Source organism: Talaromyces atroroseus, assembly GCF_001907595.1.
Source record: "Talaromyces atroroseus strain IBT 11181 chromosome Unknown scaffold_3, whole genome shotgun sequence".
NCBI classification, from domain to species: domain Eukaryota; kingdom Fungi; phylum Ascomycota; class Eurotiomycetes; order Eurotiales; family Trichocomaceae; genus Talaromyces; species Talaromyces atroroseus.
This window is the reverse complement of record NW_017971435.1, coordinates 1,540,611-1,562,281: the sequence shown is the minus strand read 5'-3', so window position 1 is coordinate 1,562,281 and position 21,671 is coordinate 1,540,611. Positions and strand designations below refer to the sequence as shown.

The following is a 21,671-nucleotide window of genomic DNA, read 5'->3' as shown; positions in this document are numbered from 1 at the left end:
AATATATATAAACTTATGTAAAAGTCTCGTTGATGCTTCAATAATAACGCAAATACCATATAGATAAGTTGTCAAGCACAGAATTGAGTGAGAGAATCGAGTCATCGACAGAATCAAATCAAGATGGAATTATGCTTACTGGCTCATAACTTCAAAAGTATGAGTTTCACGATGTAGTCAGTCGTTTGCATCGAACTCCAATGACCCATAAATCAAACCCCAACGCCACGCTTAAGAGACAAATTTCGTTTACACATAATAAAATAATATGAAGAGACAAGCCGTAAAAAGGTCTCAAACTTCTTTACGCAATCATGGGATCAATGTCTCCATTATTGGTCATGACAGCATCATCGGAATTGCCATTGTGACTGGAGCGGGAGTGGTCGCTTGCACTTTGTTTCTCATTATAGAGGCCGATGTCAAGAATATCAGGAATTCCCGATTTGGTTTCTCGAGCTTTTTGCTCTGCCCAAGCGCGAAGCTTGACCAGATTGCGTAAGCGAGCTTCTTTACGAGCACCCTGGCTTTTTAGAATAGCTTCGTTGACCTTTGTGGCAATGTCCTTACGCAGGTTCGGATGAAGAAGAGGCGCCAGCGAGGGGGTCAAGTTCTCGGATGGAAATATGAGAAGCGCTAATGTGCGTTCTAGATCCTCAAGAAATTGAGGGTTTGTGGGTGCCCTGGGTGCAAGTTGGGACGTTGCAAACTCGAGTGCAGGTGTGATATCCGCATTAGGTGTTGATGTACACCTACGGATTAATTCTACAAGTTGCAAGCGCAAGAGTGAAAAGTGAAGAGAAGGATTCTCATCTAAAATCTGTAGACGCAAAACAACGTTAGCGCTATCCCAAAACATCAAGCCGCAAAACGAAGTAGAAAGCTCCGATGTTCAAGACGGGTACATTCTATGTTGCTCATACTGAGGACTGAAGATGAGTTTTTTTCATCAAACACCCAGAAGGGTATATGAGTGGTGCATGAAACTGGTATAATCATAGCAAAATAGAAGAGAAAAATGAAAGGAGATGAATCAAACGAGGCATTTGTGTGAAGTCTTACCTGAGGGTTAAGTTCGTTTATTTTCTCAATGGCTATTTGGATGTCACCTGAGTGGATCGCACTGCGAATCTCTACTCGTTCTTGGATCGATTCAATATCCGCTTTGGGTTGAATATTAGCTTCGACAGCAAATCTTTTTGCTGCTGCGGGATAACCATTGGTGACGAGGTAATCCATAACAAGATAGTTAATGTCCCTGTCCGAACGAGTCAGTCAAAGTTCGGCAGAGGTTTTGACGAGTTGAATTCTTGAGAATAGAAATTTGAAAGATCAGATAGACAAGTTATTATGTTCTCCACACAAGTTTTTTTTCGGAGAGATTCCCAACTTGATATTTAACACATCACGCAAATGATACCATAGCAGCAAAGAAATATATAGAAGAAACTCACGTTTTCGACGGTTTGACCTCGTCCACCTTGCGTTCAAACTGATGCCATGTTGGCGTCGCAGTCGATGGTGTTGGAGACATCTGGCAAAGGTCAGGGTGCACGTTCCAACGTCGTGGCGCGGCAGAGGATTTGTATTACCATGTTAGTGGAAGCCATGACTTGCTCGACACGGAGAGAGCAACTCGGGAGAATTTCATTGATGGCAATGAAGCAAATATGACGCTTGTATTAACGTCAGAGCAAAAGCCATGGGGCTTGCGCAGTGACGTTGAGGCGTGGCTGGTGAGGGAAGAGAGTGAGGAGTGAGGAAGAAGGAGAAGATCAAGCGAGAGGCTGGAAAGAAAAAGCCGTTTGTTGAGGCCGGCAGACGAGTCGGCCCGAGTGCCTGGGCGGACTCTGTGAGCCCTTCTGATTGGCCCGTTTATTTTGCGAGCCTTGATGCCTCATGCGCTTACCGGGTCCGGTAAAGTGTCAGGCGACGGGCTTCACAAATTTATATCTTTGGAGCTCACTCAATTCCACGGCGATGCCTGGCTGCTGAAATTCTTCTGGGCTTGGGGGCAATGCATGGTTCGAGTATGCGCAGTCATTGTCTCTAGCCCGGTACCTGACTGAAGAAAATAAAATTTCAAACCATCGCGTAACTGCCTTGCCTGCTCTCTTATCTTTGCAGAACAGCCAACCTGACGCCATGGAGTCTCGCCCGCCCATTTACTCGACAGCAACCAACCTCAAGCAGGGTTATTCCCCGCCATGGGAGGATCTCAGTATTATAGGCATCGCAGGCAGCTCTGGCTCCGGCAAGACTTCTGTGGCCATGGAGATCGTCAAGTCCCTCAATCTTCCCTGGGTCGTTATCCTTGTGATGGTAAATCATGTCATGCGTGTTGACTTCGTCGTTAGAGATCTTTAACCATGGGAGATTGCAGGACTCTTTCTATAAAACTCTAAGTCCTGAAGAGCACAAAAGGGCACACATGAACCAGCACGATTTTGATTGTCCCGAGTCGCTTGATTTCGATGTCCTAGTACAAACTCTTAGAGATTTGAAGCAAGGGTGAGTCTAAACAACGATTGCCTCACTACTAGCCATTCGATTCCTTTGGCACTTACAAGACGACCAACTGGTTATTCTAGGAAGAGGGCAAACATACCAGTTTACTCATTCAAGGACCACCAGCGTCAAAAAGAGACTACACCTCTCTATTCGCCTCATGTGCTGATCCTGGAAGGAATTCTCGCTTTGCATGATCCTAGAATTCTAGAACTTCTCGATGCCAAAGTAAGACTAAAGTCCGATCCACCCTTTATCAATCTTCGGCTTCCACAGTCACAGTCATTGACTTGGTTGTTCTATTGGTTTTCGAAGATCTGAAAGCTAAGATTGTCCCAGATCTTTGTCGAGGCTGATATGGATGTATGCCTCGGTCGAAGAAGTATGTTCTCTTGTAATCAAGGCCAAACCACCACAATGCTAATATAGAAATGCACAGTCCTACGTGATGTCAAAGAACGTGGAAGAGATATCGAAGGAATTATACAGCAGTGGTTCACGTTTGTTAAACCATCCTATACAAAGTATGTTGAGCCGCAACGGCACATATCAGGTTTGTCTTCAACCCACTCATTCTTGGTTGCATACACTAAAGCGATGTAGACATTATTATCCCGAGAGGGATAGAAAATAAAACGGCTATTGGTAAATTTTTGATCATGAAGCCCCATAAATCGGAGATAAAAACTAATTCATTGAAGGTATGGTCGTTGAACACATAAAAAGACGACTACAGGAAAAGTGCGAGAAGCACAGTTCAGACCTTATGAAGCTACACGCGCTAGCAGCAGAGGAGGATCTCTCTTCTAATGTCTTAATCGTCGAACAAACTTCGCAGCTCGTAGGAATGCACACGATTTTGCAAGATCCGTCAACAGAACAAGTTGATTTTGTCTTCTACTTTGATCGATTGGCTTCGCTCCTCATTGAAAGGTAAGCCATTCACACTACTATTGTATGCATCTATTGACTCCCTGTGTTTAGGGCACTGGACTGTATGGTGTATACATCCACTGTTGTTCAAACGCCGAAGCAAGAACAATACCACGGCGTGCGACCCGATGGTATTGTCTCTGCAGTTGCCGTTTTGAGAGGTGGCTCATGTCTAGAAACAGCCCTGAAGCGCACCATACCGGACTGCATTACTGGAAGGCTTCTTATCCAAATGAACAAGGAGGCTTCCACGCCAGAGCTCCACTATCTCAAATTACCTCCCAAAATCGAAACTCACTCTACTGTGCTGCTTCTGGACCCCCAAATGGCTACCGGAGGTGCTGCGTTGATGGCAGTCCGAGTCCTGATTGACCACGGAGTCCAGGAGCACCGAATAGTCTTTGTTACTTGTGCTGCAGGTAGACGTGGCCTGCAAAGACTAACAGCTGTATACCCTGAGGTCAAGGTCGTCGTGGGACGCATAGAAGATGAGGAAGAGCCACGATGGATGGAGAACCGATACTTTGGCTGCTAGGGGTTTTACAGTGTCCCTTAACCAGTATATACTTGTAGATGACGGGTTCTCAGCCACTGTGAAATATTATACGCTATATACTATATCTACTGGCGTGTTTATGAACAATAAAATCATATATATTTTCACTATATCTGAATATCATGTCTAAGAATACGCCGCGTTCTGATTGGTTAGTTATCGCGGCAATCGCAGATAAGTGCACAGACCAACTCCAAAAAATTATGTTCTGGAGTTCTCTGCTTCACCGAAATAACTACTCCAACTCCATTCTTCTGTCTCATTTTTCTTTTTAATTTGAAACTTTATCCCTCTCAAAGTCTTACTCTCGAGAAATCGAACATACAACAGTCACTGTTCTACCGTAGTCTTTTCTCTCGGTACAGGTCCGTCGAGACTATCCGAAATGGCGGATTCTTCTAAGAAGGCCAAACGCAGCGGCAAGGCCAATGCTGATGCGGTAATAAGTGAGTGACTCCATATGTTTGTATTTCGCTTCGGAGCTATTGCACCAATGATATCAACTGAACCACATCTGACCATTTGATTTTTGCAGCCGACAAGCGTTTCGCCAATATACAGAATGACCCTCGATACCGCTTGCCCAGCAAACGCCATACCCATGTCAAACTAGATAGCCGTTTTTCGCACATGCTGCGTGACAAGGACTTTTCCAGAAATGCCGCAGTAGATCGTTATGGCCGCAAGTTGAAGCGTGACGACACCAAGAAACAACTCGAGAAATTCTACCAATTGGAAGACGACGAGGCCGACAATACATCCCAGATTAGCGTTGACGATGACAGTGACGTGCTGAAAGAATTGGAAAAGGTGAACAAGCGGGGGTATGACCCTGCGCGCGATGGCGGTTTCTCAGAGTCGTCATCCGACGAGTCATCGAGCGAGGAGGAAGATGAAGAGGACACTGCCGACACAGTCGATGAGGTGGAATTTCCAAGTCAGCAGCAATCAGATGTTCCATTAGGAGAGGTGACCAATCGGATTGCGGTTGTGAATCTTGACTGGGACAACATTCGTGCTGAGGATTTAATGGCTGTCTTCTCAAGTTTTACGGCCGGCGGCCGAATAAAAAAGGTTTCAATCTATCCGAGCGAATTTGGGAAAGAAAGGATGGAAAGAGAGGAAATGGAGGGGCCGCCGAAGGAAATTTTCGCGACCAAGTCTGATGCCGATGACCTGGATTACGAAGAGGAGGAAGACTCTGAAGAGGAAGAAGAAGCCATAAAGAAGTCTATTCTGAAGGAGGATGAAGGCGCCGAGTTTAACACAACAAAGTTACGACGTTATCAGTTGGAGAGACTGCGGTACTTTTATGCAATAATTGAATTTTCTACCAAGGAAGCAGCCAAGAAAGTTTATGATGTCGTCGATGGCACTGAATACCTCACGAGCGCCAACTTTTTTGATCTTCGCTTTGTTCCCGATGATACTGACTTCTCAGATGATAAACCACGAGAAGAGTGCGAGCGCATACCTGACGGATACAGACCATCCGATTTTGTCACAGACGCTCTTCAACACAGTAAAGTGAAGCTTACCTGGGACGCCGATGACAAAGTCCGGAAGGATGCACAAGCCAAAGCTTTCAAAGGTGGACGGAAGGAAATTGAGGAAAATGATCTAAAAGCCTACCTTGCGAGTGATAGTTCTGATGATGAAGACGAAGAACAGGTGGAAGTCATTGACGCCACCGCCACCTCTACGGGCAGATCGGCGACCTCGAGCATATCAAAGAAAGAGGCTGAGCGACAACGAATGCGTACATTACTTGGATTAGGTGATGAGCCTCCAGTGCCCTCCAAATCGAAGGGACCCGTGGGTGATATGGAGATCACTTTTACGTCAGGCTTGGCCGGTGAGCCAACTCGAGACTCTGTCTTTGAGAACGAGCCGGAGATCGAGGAGACAACAGTGGAGAAGTATATTCGCAAGCAAAGAGAGCGCAAGAAACAGAGAAAAGAGAAAATGAAAGCTATAAAACAGGGGGGAAATGGTGCGATCGACGATGCCAAGAAGGGAGAAGCTCAGAATGAAAGCGCTGAGGAAGACCTTGGTTTTGATGATCCTTTCTTTGATGAGCCTGAGGGCAAGGTCAAGAATTCTCAGCGCAAAGAAGAACGACGCAAGAAGCGCGAAGAGAAGGCCGCCGAAGAGGCAGCCGCAGCCGCCAAGCGAGCTGAACTCGAGCTTCTGATGGTCGATGATAAGTCTGCAGGAATGGCACACTTTGACATGAATGAGATTGAGAAAGCAGAGAAGAAAGCGCGCAAGAAGGGCAAGAAAGGAAAAGCCAAGCAGGAAACAGACCAGACAGTTGCTGGTGATGACTTCCGGATGGATGTCTCTGATCCTCGGTTTTCTAATCTGTATGAGAGCCATGAGTTTGCCATTGATCCTACGAACCCCAAGTTTAAGGCTACTTCGGGAATGAAAGCGCTCCTTGAAGAAGGCCGTAAACGCCGACGAGTAGGTGGCGGTGATGACGATATACCTGCAGAGACGTCAAAGAAGCAGAAGAAGAACTTGGCAAAGCGTGATAACCCTACAGAGGATGTGGATTTGAAGAAGCTCGTTGCACGGGTAAAGAGCAAAACAAAGAAGACATGATCAAGGGCGTTAATTCTTGTCTTGTCTCTCCATTGCCAAAAAAGTTGCTGAGTATTTTCATTGTTGCATGTATGATAGGCGTTTTCTGTCGTTGTCTCTCTTTGTAGGTTCCAAGCATACTTAGGTATATATCGAAAGCAGAACTTACATGACTTGATCTTGTGATTACATACCAACGATGCCTAGAGCTCAAAGACTCAATCCCAAAAGCGTCCAGGTCCGCCGGTGCATGGCAAGACGGACTGCCGGTTCAGGCATCTCTGCGGGCCAAAGGACGTGTGTAACCGGACGAACACATCCTTGTCTTTGCTTACGTGCATCAGACATGCATGTGCTAGTGCCACTTTTCCGGTGCTGCATGTCATTCGTGTCAAGTTCAACTTATCTTATTCACTCTGTGTGTTTGGCTTAGGGCATGCAGGCAGAGCTTCGCTGGGCCAATCAGCGGGCGCGCTTAGGGCGTGCCTTGGGCAGCGACATCGGGGAGACCTCGTGGGGAACTTCCCGATTAGGCGGACGCTTCACCGCCTTTCCACGTTCCGGTTCCGGCTAGTATCATTATTTCATACTCTCTCCGCCTTGCTCCGAGCACTTTGAGTAGTCTCCAACAGCACAGCACAGCACAGCAGAGCACAGCACATTGCATTGCCTGTTCTCGACCCCATTAATGCATTGCTAGTGACACCCCTCCGCATTGCCTCGTCTCGCACTCCTCTCTCTGTAAATACCCGCCGCTGTGCTCCCTCCCTTCCGTCACATCTCTTCACCTCACCTCACTTCACTTCGCCGCGGGCCTCGCAGATCTACCCACGCATCTCTGTTTTTTTCCCGGGCTTAGCAACTGCAGCTGCTTCATTGCGGTGAGAAAGTGAGCAAGTGAACAAGGAGGGGTACTCTGTGTCGAGTCCATCGACCACCATGGAGTGTCAACGATAAATCATTCACCCACCGCACAATTCCCAACCTTCAATTTTTTACGGACTGACCTAGTCACAACGTACTCATCGTTTGCGGGGATTGCCACAATGCTGGGCCGCTTGCTGAGTACATTCAGCCCGGGTGCGTACTCATCACGGAATCCCGCTGTCTTAGAGTCCGTCACCGAAGAGGAGCACACGTCCGGACTACTCTTCCCTGATCCTCGCCTTCTCCACCGATCCTCCAATTCCGCACATGCTTTCCAGACGAGTTTCAATTCCCCCAATGCTTCAAGCGCCGGTGGATATGATGACCGCGGAGGACTGGATCTGGATTCGATAAAGGATTTTCGGATCATAATTGCGCAAAATGCAATTGGCGACCGAGATGAGCCATGCATTCTGCTTGACTCCAGAGGTACTTCTAACCCGGCGGCACAAGGTTTGGGCTTGGATCCCCTGGTTTTTGACTCGTTAGGTGGCCGGCACTCTCGGACATCAAGTTTGTCCAAAGGGCCTTCTCGGAGAGGGTCTATACAAACAGCTCAATCTCCACTAATTGACAATGGCTCACTCTCACAAGCCGCAAGTGCTCGCAAAATCCCCCCTTCACCAATGCATGCTGGCGCTTTTAGTCGTGCACGTGGTCGGAGTTCCATCAGTTCTGTAGTATCCACTGGTGAAGGCATCCTTGAGCCTTACCACAATCGGATAACCCCGGAAAACAGCGATACGGGATTGCTCAATTGTATCTTTGGAAGTAGCGCTTTTAGCTACAGAGGCTCTTCGACGAAAATGCACATCCTATCAACGGATTCTGAACCAGAAGGAACCACGGCGTTGTCACCCTCTCCTCGTGAAGTTGATACGCTAGTTGCTCGAAATGCTTCTCGCAATCCACTCGCACGGACTTATTCCACGGGAGCTCAGCCGAATGTGGGCTATTTTGTAGATCGACACCAGGACAACAAGTCATCTCGAGTTACTATTCTGATTACCAGAATGTTCAGCGTGAACCTACCAGAATCGAGGGACAGTTCCATCGAGTCCCCGGACGTTCCAAACTCATTGTCCATGGATGGCTTGGCGGACAACGGATTCCCGTTCCCGGATCTCAATAGACGTCGCAAAGCCAAGGAGAAGAAAACACCCATGTATGCGGTAGCCATCACCGTCCAAATTCCGTTGGCAGCGCGAAACAGTGCCCGACCGATGTCACGGCTCAGCACTCAAGTCTCCGACAGCCATAAACAAATGTCGTTCTCGTTGGACTCGGATCCACATTGGAGCAGTGCTTTCCTAGACGACAGACCTTCCCAGTATGCTAACCTAGATGACAGGCTTGACCTCCTAGTGGATCGCTGGGATGTGATTACCAGAACATTGACGTATCTGGAGAAGCTGGCTAGATATGAAATATTGATACTGCTGAAGAAAGTTGACGCCCAAGCAGCCAGTGCACCAAAGCCCATGAAGATGCCAAATATGCAGAGGACAAACCAGACGATCATTCAACTCCGACCAAATGTTCTTGCCCACAACAGTAAGCTCAAAGAAGAACTATTACTAAATGCCCAGAGAATCTCAGCAGCTCTGCGCATACCTCGTGTTGTTCTCGGACAGAGTCGATGGGGCGTATGGCGTGATGAGGCCCGTTGGATCGCGCGTCTTATGGCTGATAAGGAGCATGGATTGTTTTTCCTCGTCCTCATTACATCTTTCCTGGGGAACCATACAGAGTGGCTAAATACCCTTGGACCAGAGTGGTACCGCAGACGCCATCAAATGCAGCAGAAAGCACAGCAAGATTCTGAGCCGACGATCGCTAACCGCACTTTGATCATATCAGACAATAAAATGGTTGCAAGGCGTCTGATCTTTATTCTGTCTGCTTTTCTGCCTGCCAAAAACCGCCTTGACCATGTAAATTCACCCTTGCGTCCAGGAACATCAACCTCGACGCGGCCGCTTTCTCAGAGTCCTCCGTCTTTTCCTCTCCTGCGGCAAGAATCTCTTCGTCGTAGAATCAATCGGAAAGCACGCGCCCAGAGACTGAATGCCGAGGACTCTGATAGCCGACACCAGAGATCTGTCAGTGCTTCATCTAGCGAAACTACACACAGGGCCACTGAGGAATCGGACACTGCCCCTCAAGCTGAACCGGCATATTCACATAATCGAAGAGGCTCTGACGTCCGCTCTATCAGAACAGTTGGCTTACCGATAAATCCTAATGAAGCCCGCACGCGAGCTACGACGTCCACAACAACAGACGATTCGGCTGTTCCTGTTCCTTACTTCGCATCTCGTCAACAGTTTCCACATGACCAACCTAATTCAACAAGGATCGACGAGATCGACAGCTATGCTTCGGCGAAGCTCCTACAAAACTTGCGCCGAAGTGAAACCTCGAGCACCAATTCTGACGGAACAAATCCCGCAACTGGTACTAAATGGGTTGGTAATATCTTTTCCGGGCTTTGGCCCGGACGCACAGATTCCTTTGGTGACACCGAGGGAACGATCTCAACTCGGCGACGCTCCCTGGCACAGCAACCATCAGAACGTCGTCGTTCGGAAGCGCAAAGTGAACAGAGCAGTAAAAGCCGCTTGCCGTCGAACGCATCCGCAACAGATGTACCATCAAAATCCCTTTCGGCAACAGAAACCATTTCCATCCCAGGCTCATCAACAAGTGCAAGAGACTCACTCGATCAGAATGAACCAGAGATGGCCTCTAATGATCATGTAAAGGACTCACCCTTGAAACTCTCGGTTCAAGGCGATGACGGAATAGTCGATGTTGATCTTCCATTGCGTGGCTTTTTGTCTCTATCGTCATCCAATGATTCTACGATAGCATCCCCTAAGAAGGCACGAACTTCAATCACAAGCATGGATGCCGGAGGATCAATCCACAGCAGCTTCTCTAATATGAATTCTAACATTCGGGATGCGGATGGGCCGACATTGCACGTTGCGGGCTGGCTGAAGAACTTCCATGAGGATTTCCTGCTTCAGGCAGTGCGGCCGTATCACGGCATCGAGGCTGATGTTAAACGTGCGATGCTAGCTGAACCTCATTTACACGCATCTACTGCCAGCGTCGATGGTGAGAACACCAATAACAACGATCGATGGCTGGAGGTTGCTAGTACCCTCATTGCCGACACGCGTACATTTACAGTGAAACGACTGCGTCTTTTACGTAGAGGCATCGCTAATTATGCCACTACTCCTTCACCGCTTACGCCTCGGCAAGCGCCCGAAAATTCCTCCTCTGGTCATCTGGCCGGCTTTTTTTCTAACGGACGGCCACAGAAGAACTCAGCTGCAGCGTTTGTTGGTTTAGTTGACCCCTATGATACCGAGTACAAATTTATTGAAGAACCCGTCATGGATGTCGATGGAACACTGGTTGACGCAGTTGAACGAGTTTTGATACACAGCGGCCAGTCATCCTTGGCACACTCTAGGACTCCCTCACCGCATAGGAATTCACGCTTAGACGAGCGATCATCCGATGATACTGCCAGCGCTCATCATGCCCCTGCGCATATCCATGCCGTCGAAGTGCCCCGGAATGAGTGTCGTAAGACCGTGCTCGGCGCGCTTGAAGAAATTGCTCGAAGCGTAATGGAGACTCATTGTCGTGATGATGGTGATGTTGACTTTGTCGGCGGAGATTATTCAATAGACAAGGATGGGCGACGCCGCACTACCATAATCCAGGACAATACTCTGCGTGAGGGAGTTCGCAAATGGCTTCTCGATATTGAAGAGGCTTTATGAGAGTGAATGAGTCTGCCCAAAGCCTATCCGTCCTTTTCAATATTTTCTCATATGTACGACTCTTATTTTTCTATAATAACGGCCGTCATCTCTATGATACCCATCTGTTCGTTGTTTTATATGATGCTTTTTTCATATATTAAACCAACCTGTTAATTCCTATTCTTAATGTAATTCTACAAATTAATAAAAAACTTATTCTCGATTAGTTAGATAATCCCATTTTTCATTCTCTCCACGCGCGAGTCCAATTTCGTATGTACTAGGGCATGACCCCTAGGAACGACAATACCTGACTGACTGATGTCTATCAGGTTGTTTGCCCTCAAACGTCTTAGCACTTGCCCATCTATAGCATGCTCATTTATGATTAATCTGATCACAATTATCTGAATCTAAGTATCCACAGGCTAGGACGGTGTGCTAGGCGGCATTTCAAATAGAGTATGACAACAATACATGAAGTCACCCCAGTTACTGATAAAAACTTCTAAAAATTACCTTAATCGTGTGAAATCAGCTTGTCCCCTATGTCAAGGAAGGCTGAACCTGCGCATTCTGGAATTTTCTGTGGCATTAAACCTTAGTGAAGACATTCAATTCGTTGTGCGTTATATGTAGATAATCAAAGAAGGACTCACTGAATTCAATTTTACTCTTAAACTTCATGACTAAAAAGTCATACTCCATAAAGCTGAACAACATTTATACGCCATGAAGGTGATAATGGAAAATGTAGATGAATATTTGGAACCACCAATCAGCAGATATGGAGATACTGGCGCAGATTCTAGTCAGCTCTAACACCAGTCATCAAAGTATCACCAGTGGGTGCATTTTCGCAGCGCTCTGGGGCTGGGTCCCCTGAAGCACCTGGGGGTATGTCCTGGTTACTTGCCAACTTCATACCTCGCTGGCCCAACAGATCCGTTGAGGGTTCGCCAATGATATCGAGTGAAGCATTGGCACCGATAACAGTAGTTGCCTTTGGAGAAGACACAGAAGTTGGGGCCGAAGAACGAAATTCTTCTCCTGTGCGAGCATCGTCCTCGTCCTCCTTTTGTCGTTACCCACAGCTTCAAGTTCCGATACCGCGACCGTCATATCGGTTTTATCACGGGTCTGGGGCCTAGAGAGAGTTTCAAAAAGAAAGTCACGAAGTCTTCCGCTTAATGATATTCAGCAGGTACTCGAAAATTATCGTCATCGTCATCATTATCGTCGTAGACATCAGCAGTTCCATCTATAGCTGCGGCTTTTTGGAGACACCACTGCATTTTCATGATATCCCATTTTGGTAAGGGGTGAGTATTGGGATCTTCAGGTTTCATGACGATGCAATCTCCAGAGGAGATAGGCTTTCCTGTAGTGTGGTTCCATAGGCTAGCGATCTCTTCATTGCCATCAACCGTGGTGTCGATGTCGTCATCAGTGTCTGGATTAATAGCAGTAGATGCGGGTAAATTTTCTTGTTGCCAGTCTTGTTCTACGCAGTAAAGGTAGCTCTGACAAACATCAGTTGTTCTCATAGTCAATAAAAGACCTTCAAGACCTGGCATACGCGCAAATCTCTTGAAACTTTAAGAGGTATTCTTCCTAAGTCTCATCCTAGAATGGTTTCAACGAAATATTAACCATAAAGCCATCAAAAAGGCCCACCCTTAATGGGCTTTCTGGTAATTCTCATTTTATGCGTAAATTCTGTCTTGTAATCCGCTGTCAGGTTTGATGTTTAGTCCACGAAGCTAAGATTTCCAACCCGCTGGAAACGAACCCGCATCACTCGCTACAAATGAGAGATGAGGGCCACTCGTCATGGATCACATCAGTTTCGGGGTCTACCCTGTCGATCATCCGCATGTAGAGGTTAACTGTAGTCTGTGCTAGGAGCACCCTCACAGGCAGGACAGCGAATACGTGAAAGGAATCTTTGGAGTTGATTTCGCCTTGACCGCCAGAATTTTTGAATTCAGGTCGTCCCAAATTTGTCTCGCTTTTAGTCTCGAGACAAAGAAGTAGGCAGCTCGGGACATTCTAACCAGAATGCTCAATCAGTACGACCGTTGATTACCCGCGTTGTATTAGGGCTGTTTAGTTGCTTCATCTCAATTAAAGTTCCGGCATAGCCACCATGCAACTTCTTTGTTCTGGAAGACTTTGTGTGCTGCATCGATGTCCCATCTGTGGACTTGTACAGCACTGTTTCCGGGTTATCTTCGCTTGGTCATGGCATTTGACTGTTTGCAAAAAGGTCCTCCCCCGGGCAATTTTGCGTCTGGGTTGATCAATCAAATGTAAAATTTCTTGACTCCAGTTTGCTCCCAGTTAAGTGTTCTGATGCTGTGGCGAGCTGCTGAGAACGAAAGGTACAAACATTTTGGAAAATATTGAATATAACAGTGAGAGGAAAGTGCGTATCGTACTTATGATGCATAACAAGGTCTTTTTGATAGCTATCCGGAAGTTTGGAAGCTATGGAGCAAGACACTCCCTGGTTCAAAAGAGCTTAGTCCATGGCGGGTATCAGGAGCAAATTTGTGCGTGTTCGACTGGACTCGCTCGCGATCTCATCATCGTACGATAGAAGTGGAGGAGGTAGAGAAGAGGAAGGGAAGGAGGAAGGAATGGAGGTCAAGGTGAAAATTTGCTCCACGTGACCACAGGCAGCAGTGCTCCGCATTACCTTTTGTTCACAATTAGCTACGAGAGGAGCCGCGGTATCCATTTGGGAACCGCGTGGTAGTCTGTCCATTGTTACAAGGCGCTGATAATGACGAAAGGAGCTGAAATAGCTTTGACCCCAAAACATCGGGGCGCAGAATTGCTAAAGGCAAACCACAGGCTATATCCAATACGAGTTCCTTAGCCAATAACCTGAAAAATCGTGTTCCAAATTAGATAATGAAGGAAAATAATATTCTAGGGCTTGGAGGAGGATGACACAACATCAAAATAAGGTTATCTTGTACCATTCCCAAAGCGGCTCTCGGAGGGTCATGTGACCTACATAATTCGCGGCATGCGGCAAGCGGCAAGCGCGCGCTACCTTAATCTTACTACCCACCTTCGTTCAATATCAACCAACGATGGAAACCGAACAGCTGATTATCTATTCTCATCAATTAATGGCTTCTTATATGTGAGCGTAACATCACGCAAATAGCTTTTGGCCCGCAGCCGCCCCATGGCCTACAGAGTTTAGAGAATGTTACCGCGGCGTGCGCCTTCCAGAGGCTCTCATCTCCGCCAGGTCAGTGCCGCGAGCCTGGACAGCAACTCGCCCATTTCCTCACCACCGCCCCAAGAACCGTCAGCTGCCAATCTTAGGATAGACAGCCCTTTTTCTGCTGGGCCATGGCGTCAAATTTGTACCCTTTGGTTTCACGACGATAAATTTTCAAAGGATGAGGTCTTGTTCAACAATTCGGCATTCAGCGATTCTGGAATCAGCCCCGGCGATGTGCTCGAAGTTGTTGATTTGGACAGTACCTATGAGTTGGGCTCCAGGAAACTCAATGAGAGCAGTGCCCAAGGAGATGCCAAAACTCGCTCGAAATTTTCCTCGCCCGCTCAACACAGATGTCTCTTCGTAGTGAAACCAATGCCCCAAGATATCAAGCAACGAAATCCGAAATTAGAGCTCTCTATAAATCACCAGGTTGCCAAAACATTTGGCTTCAAGAACCTCAGTCAAGTTCTTATCTCGCATATTGATCGCTCGCAGTGCTCAGCGTCCCACGTTGACATCTCGTTCCGTGACGAGTATTTGGTACGGGCCGATATGTGGAGGTTGGTGACTTCTGAATTAGTCAATAAGACAGTCTATAAGGACCAAAAGATTGTCTTTATGGGAACTATTAAAGCAACGGTGAAGAATATCTTTATTGGAGGTAAAAAGGTCCTTTCAGGATATTTCGCCCCTAACACGATCCCTGTCTTTCGAAGTGAGGCGGCAAGATACGTCGTATTCATTCAAATGTCAAGGGAGATGTGGGACTTTGATGCGGAAGGTACTGGGGATATTCTGTTTAGCAGGGTTATCAATGGATTCTTGCCTGAACTCTTCAAGCGTTGGCAAAACATCGAGGCTCGGCACTTGGTTACTATCGTACTATTCACTCGTGTTGAGTATGATTTGACCCAGGAGAACGAAATGAAGTCGCTAAATGGCTTGTCCGCTGCCAACCATATTCCTAGTCAGGATTTTTATCGGGTCGTTGTCAATGATATTGCAAGCGGCCACTGGACCACAATACTGGATGAGCTCAAAACGAATTTCAGGACATTCCTGAGAGATGTCTCAATTCAAAGATTTGTTGAAACTGTTGCTCCCAATTCAGAAAAGAAGCCTCTCTCAATATCAGGTCGTCCTACGTCTGCTATTCGAGGAAACATGCTGGAGGCTATTCACTTGGCGACGTCATATCTATCTCTCGAGAATATTGATCGTGACTTGAACCGCACTGGTCATTCTATTGTCGTTATCACTCCGGGATCGGGGCTTTTTGAAGTTTCATATGAATCTTTGGCTGCCACCACTGATGCCGTCACGAACATGGGAATTGCCATTGACCTGGTCAGCCTGAGTCCTATGCCACTTCACTCAGTGCCCCTTTTTAAATACAGATCTCCCCATGGAAATTTAGGTGCATCTCGTTCTAGAAATGTACGAGGTATTGAACATCTAGAAGCTCAGCCATCTATGTCAAGTTTCAGCAGTAAATCGCCGACTGCCTCCCTTAGGGATTCAGAATTAAGTCCAGTCGCTCGCACCTTGTCATCACAGGATGCCCTACCAGCACACTCAAAGGAATGGCATTTTGGAATCCCGCATTGGTTGGATATTTCTTTTTGGAACCCAGCAACATATAAAGAGGGTCGCCGAATCACCAAAAATGACTTAAATGCCCCGATTCCATTCACGGTCAACAAAAGGTCCAAGACGTTTGTACCACGAGTGCGGCTGTATGAGATTCAAATGATGGGTATCATGGAAAGCGAACAATCAAATATATCAATTCCTTACCTTTCAGAAAAAGACTTTGGATTTCAAAGAGTCGAGAGTATTTCTTCGGGGGGCTATACAGGTGTCCCCACACCGAATTTTGCTAAACAGGCACATTCCACAAGCCCCTCGTACAGAGCTCAACTTAGCGACAGTTTAAGACCGGAGGCGTTCTTATCAAGCTTCTCAAGTGCGAAGATGTTGATGATGAATAGTCCAGCAAAACGCCAGAAGAAGTCTGAGAAATGGATGGATGAATATGACGAGAATGTGTTTCGGTCAGTTCCCAAAAAAGACCATGGTCGCAAGATTGTCAAATCTAAAAAAATACCGGAACCTGTAAGTTATGTGTCTCGTGCTCACGATCGTTCATCTGTACGATCCATTCTGAGTCCAAGAGACCGTGAGTCTCCCGAACTGGAACGGTCATACTCAACGCAATTAAGTCCTCGCAATAAAGATCCCGCAATATCACTCCAGCTTCCTCCTCGACCAAGGGACCAACCGCATATTAAACCAGCGATAAAAAGCAACAAAGCTCCTAGGATTTCAAGGACTATTAGCTTTGCTCTCCGGGGGCTCGGCATTGGCCCCCCACGTGCTCAGGCTAGCACTGGAGTCAATGCCGAGCACGCTCTGGGGCGGGCCACCCCAGCAAAAACATCTTCAACTGCCAGCATATCAGATCGTGAGAGCTCACCAAGACCTTCGTCATCGGCGCTAGATGATAGCTCTTCAACAATCAGCGTGGAATTATCTCAGGGTTCACTTACTCCTAGAAAGTCCGTGGAAACCTTGGAGTTGCCCCAACCCCTACCAATTGCTCAAGCGCGACCCATATCTATCAAAAGCATCAGCAAGAAATCGGTCGATGGATCGCATCATGATCAAAGTAATGCTGAAGCCCCATTACCTACAGCGGTAGAGATGATCATGGAAGCCGGTACGCATAGGGCTAGTCAAGGGCCATTTCCCATGAAGAGAACTGGTCCCAAAAGACCTGGCCCTAGATTTGAAATTACAAGATCTCATGACATGCCCACCAGTGTATCCCCGAATCGAACACTTGCTCCCTGGGTTAGATCCATTAACCCCTCAAATACACCGAAAGCAGCATTGAGGGATGCGAGCTGGTTTGGCCGCTGGCAGCACGCCTATCCTCGACCACCACGTGTCGCTCTTGTTAAATGGAAAAGTTTAAAAACCCCAGCAATTTTACCATTGACCACAGAGGAGTTTCCTTCCTCTAAGGAGCTTGCGGCAAACTATCTTCAAACACCATACCGAGTTTTTCCCAACGATGAAAACGATAGCAGTGACACACCCAGAACACAGGACGAGATACTACGTGATATGGTGGCTTTAAGGCTCTCCCATGGCTTCCAAATTGTTATCGGAAGCGCTGTGGCAGAAGCCACGGGGGAACCTTCCCTAGAATCACTAAATGTCTTTGATCCGAAACGGTTCGCTGAAGAAGATGTTACTGTCGTCCTTTCGAAAGGCAATGTTATTCACAGACTGTCTAGCGTCGCTGGCGGCGAGATTGAAGTCACGAGGTTTACGCGTCTTTCAAATGTTTCGGAACTCGAGAAGAGTGGCTCTCTTATTTATTCCCATGCGATTCGCTCAATTTTGGCCAAAAAATATGAGTTAACCCAAGTTAAACTTCTATCGTCGTTTGATGAATATAATTGGAATTATGCAGATAATTATATTGCTGGCCATAGAGATCACTTGACCGATCCAACGAGACAGCTTAGATTCTGGCGACTTCGATTTGTCTTCATTCCTTTGCATTTGCCGCCCAACGCAAGGCGCCACATGCAGCCATTTAATGAAGATAATGAGGAAGAAATCCATCTTCTCGGCATCAGCCAGTTGACTTCGTTATGGCAGCGTAACAAGTACGTACCAGCAGACGATAAACGCTTCCAATCTACGAGTCGGGCGCAAAAGGACCCAAACCCGCTAAATATTCTTTACCAAACCCAAAATCCGTCTGATCTAGTTGGGGCCGAACTTGCCAGACTTTTGCTCACTGACCCTGGGCTTGACAATGCGCCAACTCAGCTATTGCCCGAGTCAGAGCTGCTTGAACGGTCTGACTTTGGACCTGGTTCTCTGATGACTTTAGCTCATATCATGCAAGGCGAAACAGGAGTACGCTTGATGGATCGAAGGTGGCATTTCCGGCTTCATTATAGTTGCTTCATTGGATCCGAGTTTACAACGTGGCTAGTGCAGACATTCAGAGATATAGATAGTCGGGACGAAGCCATTAAATTCGGAAACGAACTTATGAAACTTGGACTATTTGTTCATGTGGAAAAGAGGCATAACTTTCGGGATGGTAACTACTTCTACCAGATTGCAACACAATACCGAGTTTCACGCCCCGAATCAAAGAGCGGATGGTTCCCTGGTCTTTCAGGGAAATCGGATTATTCCGTGCCTCCCACTCCATCTGGCGAGGTTACAAGGGAGCTACCAAGCGGTGAGGTGTCCAGGTCTGAGAGTTCAAATGAAACGGTGACATCTACGGTAAACACGCCATCAAAGGTCAAAAATAAAATGACCATCATGCTTTCCAAGTCACTGAAATACGACTTGGATCCTCGCAAGCGTTCCAGTCGCCCAGAAGTTATCGATCTGCATTACGATAGGCTCCATAACCCGGAAAACTGCTTTCATATAGAACTGAGCTGGATGAGTGCAACTGCTAAATTGGTCGATGACGCAGTAAATTCATGGGCATCAACAGCCGAAAGATACGGTTTAAAGTTGGTACAAGTACCAATTGCAGAAGCAGCAGGTACAGTCAAGACACAAACATTCAGGAAGCTTTACCGCATCAAATTGAGTGTTGAGCCGCCGCCTACGCCAAGTTATCTATCATTTGGAGCGACCAACTTTTCGCAACAAGGAAAATCGGACAAGCATTTCTACCAGAAAGCACTGCTTCGAAAGTTTGATTTCGTCCTAGACTTTGAGGCTGCATCTGCATTCTCACCTGATGTAGAGGTACTCTATTCGTGGGGTAAGCCAGACTACCAATATACACAGTACATCCATAGGACAGGATGTTTGCTTGCCCAGATATCAGATGAAGGAGATTTATTACTACTTGCAAATCGTCTAGTCAGCACCAAAAGCGCAGCTGGCCGAGACGCGGGTCACCACAAATTCGACCATCGGGCTAATGATTACCATCGTCCTCGTACCAATACATACACATACGATCCAATGTTTTCACCACGTCTGTCACCTCATGTCCGACCGACTGGAGAGCTCTCAACCTCCTCTTCTACCATTAACATTAACAACACCGTCGCCACGTCTTCTACTATCCCCTCGCTAACGATTAACCCTCCTGCCTCCTCCCCTTCCGGTATTTCTCCAACCTTAATCGACTCTGCGAATTTTTACAGAACGCCTGAAAATCTAAAATCCCAAATCGAAGAGTTCTGCCATGACCCTATCCGTCTGCAACAATTCTACGCCGAAGAGCACATACGTGCCTCTTCGACACGCATTGGACCAACGACGGTGCCGCTGCCTTCTTCTTCATCCATCACAAACCCGGCTTTGGAAGCTTCTATTCCATCATTGGAACTTCCTGCTAGTGTTTTGGGACATCACATTTCACCGCCAGCACAGTTGGAGACGCAGTCGTACATTGCTACAAACAGATCGTTCCTGGGCGGGAGTTTGACGGGGTCGCCGATGAAAGTAGCAGAGGATGCTGCCGTTGCAAAGAAAGAAGGGAAGGGCAAAGAGAGTCATTCGGAAGATAACGCATTCGGGGATGGCAGTCCAAACTAGAAAGCAAGTAGAAAGATATAGCATTCTGATTAATGAAGGCAATCCTCCGGCAGTGCTATTGCTCATGTCATAACACATCTCGATATCAAATAAAAAATAACCTGGTTTCTATGAACTATGGCTAGATATTGGCTTTTCCTAATTTCTTCTATTAAGCATTTTCAACGTATCCAGTAAATTCAAGCAATGAACTAGCTATGCAATCAATACCTCTCAGTGCCGCTCGATAATAGATTAAGGACCACTGCCCGGTGCTGGCTTCTTTGTCTTCGCACGACTTCCATTGACGAGTGCCTTTATGATATCCATTATCGATTTAGAGTATGGAACTGACATTGTGTAGTCAATGGTAACTGGAGTCATTATTTTGGAGGGCTTTGGTAGATTCCAGATCTTTGCGCCGTCAGCGTCGAGTGTATCCAGCGACAAGCATATTGCCGCTGGAAACTATGTCTTGCTGGTCAACGTAGAATACTCTGGAAACCTGTACTGGGACGACTTTCGCAGCCGGCAGTGTCTCTTGAACGCCGAGTTCAGCGTCTTCTGCCGAACGCCTTCTGGTCGGCGTGGCGAATGTGTTCAAAATTCGTCTTTTAGTGATATAAATCATAGCCTGTAGGCCATCAGAACTTCTAAGTTCCATCATCATTAAATACTCCTGAGGAGTAGAACCATAACCATTAGCGATATTCACTGGCAAGCATAAGCGGTACATCTTAGCAGTAATGACGATATCATACGTCGATATTCACGGGCTGCGTCTTTATCAACATCTGATGGAAGAGAATATGGATCTGTTGTAGCTGCTGAAAAAGGCCGACCGACCCGGCGTTGAGAAAGTAATAAGGGAATATGACCTAGTAGGCCACCAGGAAGGGAGCCCCTTAACCGGGTTTCTGGCAATGCTCATATCATGTTTATATTCCACTACCAAGAAGTTAGCCTGGCAGAATTGAAGACATATATCAAATCACTTAGGACATTGAAAGGGAGTCAAGATCCAGTCGTTGTTGCAGATATGAGGCAAAAGAAAACCTTTGCAAGAAAAGACTCACGAGGAGGGGAAGACAAAGGAAATGGACATTCGAGGCTAGCCCGGTTGGGCACCGCATAGTCTTCCTCGTTCTTCACCATGAAATATAGGCTGGCTTGAAGAGAGTACAGCGGTAGGGACACATATGGAGTTGCGGTGCTTAACGTATTATCAGTCAGAAGGCCCTACGCCCTCGATTGGCGATGGTATCATCTTCACTAGTAAACAATCAAGACAAGAGGATGGAAGTCTGTAGTTGGTGTTTATTACGTAGCACGAATTGAGATTTTCTACTTTTCTTATAACATCCTCCAAGCCTGGTTTGCAAGTTTGATGTCCAAGACACCAGCTAGTAAGCAATGCATGCCCTCAATGAGACAGTCGATACTCGAATCTAGTGTTGAGAGAGAGAGAGAGAGAGAGAGAGAGAGAAAACTCTCGTTGCGTCAAGTTCCTCGTCTCACATTTCTTTTTAGTTGCGTGAAGACGCCCCTTGAA

At 46.8% G+C, this 21,671-nt stretch overlaps 6 protein-coding genes across 6 annotated transcripts, besides 2 other annotated features; 4 read left to right on the top strand and 2 right to left on the bottom strand.

The window, feature by feature from the left end:
- Positions 1-304: 304 nt before the first annotated feature.
- UA08_03568 (hypothetical protein) lies at positions 305-1,534 on the bottom strand (the record flags this gene model as incomplete). Its single annotated transcript, XM_020265882.1, has 3 exons — positions 305-820; positions 1,063-1,258; positions 1,455-1,534. The coding sequence occupies 3 exons, from the start codon at positions 1,532-1,534 to the stop codon at positions 305-307; spliced, it is 792 nt and encodes a 263-aa protein (XP_020121029.1).
- A 611-nt stretch (positions 1,535-2,145) lies between these two features.
- On the top strand, positions 2,146-3,976 carry UA08_03567 (hypothetical protein; the record flags this gene model as incomplete). The annotated part of the gene is made up of 8 exons (XM_020265881.1): positions 2,146-2,322; positions 2,384-2,511; positions 2,592-2,736; positions 2,848-2,890; positions 2,948-3,061; positions 3,112-3,153; positions 3,210-3,441; positions 3,493-3,976. 8 exons carry the CDS (start codon positions 2,146-2,148, stop codon positions 3,974-3,976), a joined length of 1,365 nt encoding a protein of 454 aa, XP_020121030.1.
- Positions 3,977-4,382: 406 nt separating this feature from the next.
- Positions 4,383-6,604, top strand: UA08_03566 (hypothetical protein; the record flags this gene model as incomplete). The annotated part of the gene is made up of 2 exons (XM_020265880.1): positions 4,383-4,443; positions 4,533-6,604. 2 exons carry the CDS (start codon positions 4,383-4,385, stop codon positions 6,602-6,604), a joined length of 2,133 nt encoding a protein of 710 aa, XP_020121037.1.
- Positions 6,605-7,629: 1,025 nt separating this feature from the next.
- On the top strand, positions 7,630-11,313 carry UA08_03565 (hypothetical protein; the record flags this gene model as incomplete). The annotated part of the gene is made up of 1 exon (XM_020265879.1): positions 7,630-11,313. One exon carries the CDS (start codon positions 7,630-7,632, stop codon positions 11,311-11,313), a length of 3,684 nt encoding a protein of 1,227 aa, XP_020121038.1.
- Positions 11,314-12,103: 790 nt separating this feature from the next.
- Positions 12,104-12,842, bottom strand: UA08_03564 (hypothetical protein; the record flags this gene model as incomplete). Its single annotated transcript, XM_020265878.1, has 2 exons — positions 12,104-12,370; positions 12,504-12,842. The coding sequence occupies 2 exons, from the start codon at positions 12,840-12,842 to the stop codon at positions 12,104-12,106; spliced, it is 606 nt and encodes a 201-aa protein (XP_020121035.1).
- A 93-nt stretch (positions 12,843-12,935) lies between these two features.
- Positions 12,936-13,032: a repeat region (Identified by RepeatMasker using a combination of RepBase library and repeat library created with RepeatScout).
- A 1,486-nt stretch (positions 13,033-14,518) lies between these two features.
- On the top strand, positions 14,519-20,140 carry UA08_03563 (Vacuolar membrane-associated protein iml1; the record flags this gene model as incomplete). The annotated part of the gene is made up of 1 exon (XM_020265877.1): positions 14,519-20,140. The coding sequence occupies one exon, from the start codon at positions 14,519-14,521 to the stop codon at positions 20,138-20,140; it is 5,622 nt and encodes a 1,873-aa protein (XP_020121036.1).
- An 847-nt stretch (positions 20,141-20,987) lies between these two features.
- Positions 20,988-21,063: a repeat region (Identified by RepeatMasker using a combination of RepBase library and repeat library created with RepeatScout).
- Positions 21,064-21,671: the final 608 nt, after the last annotated feature.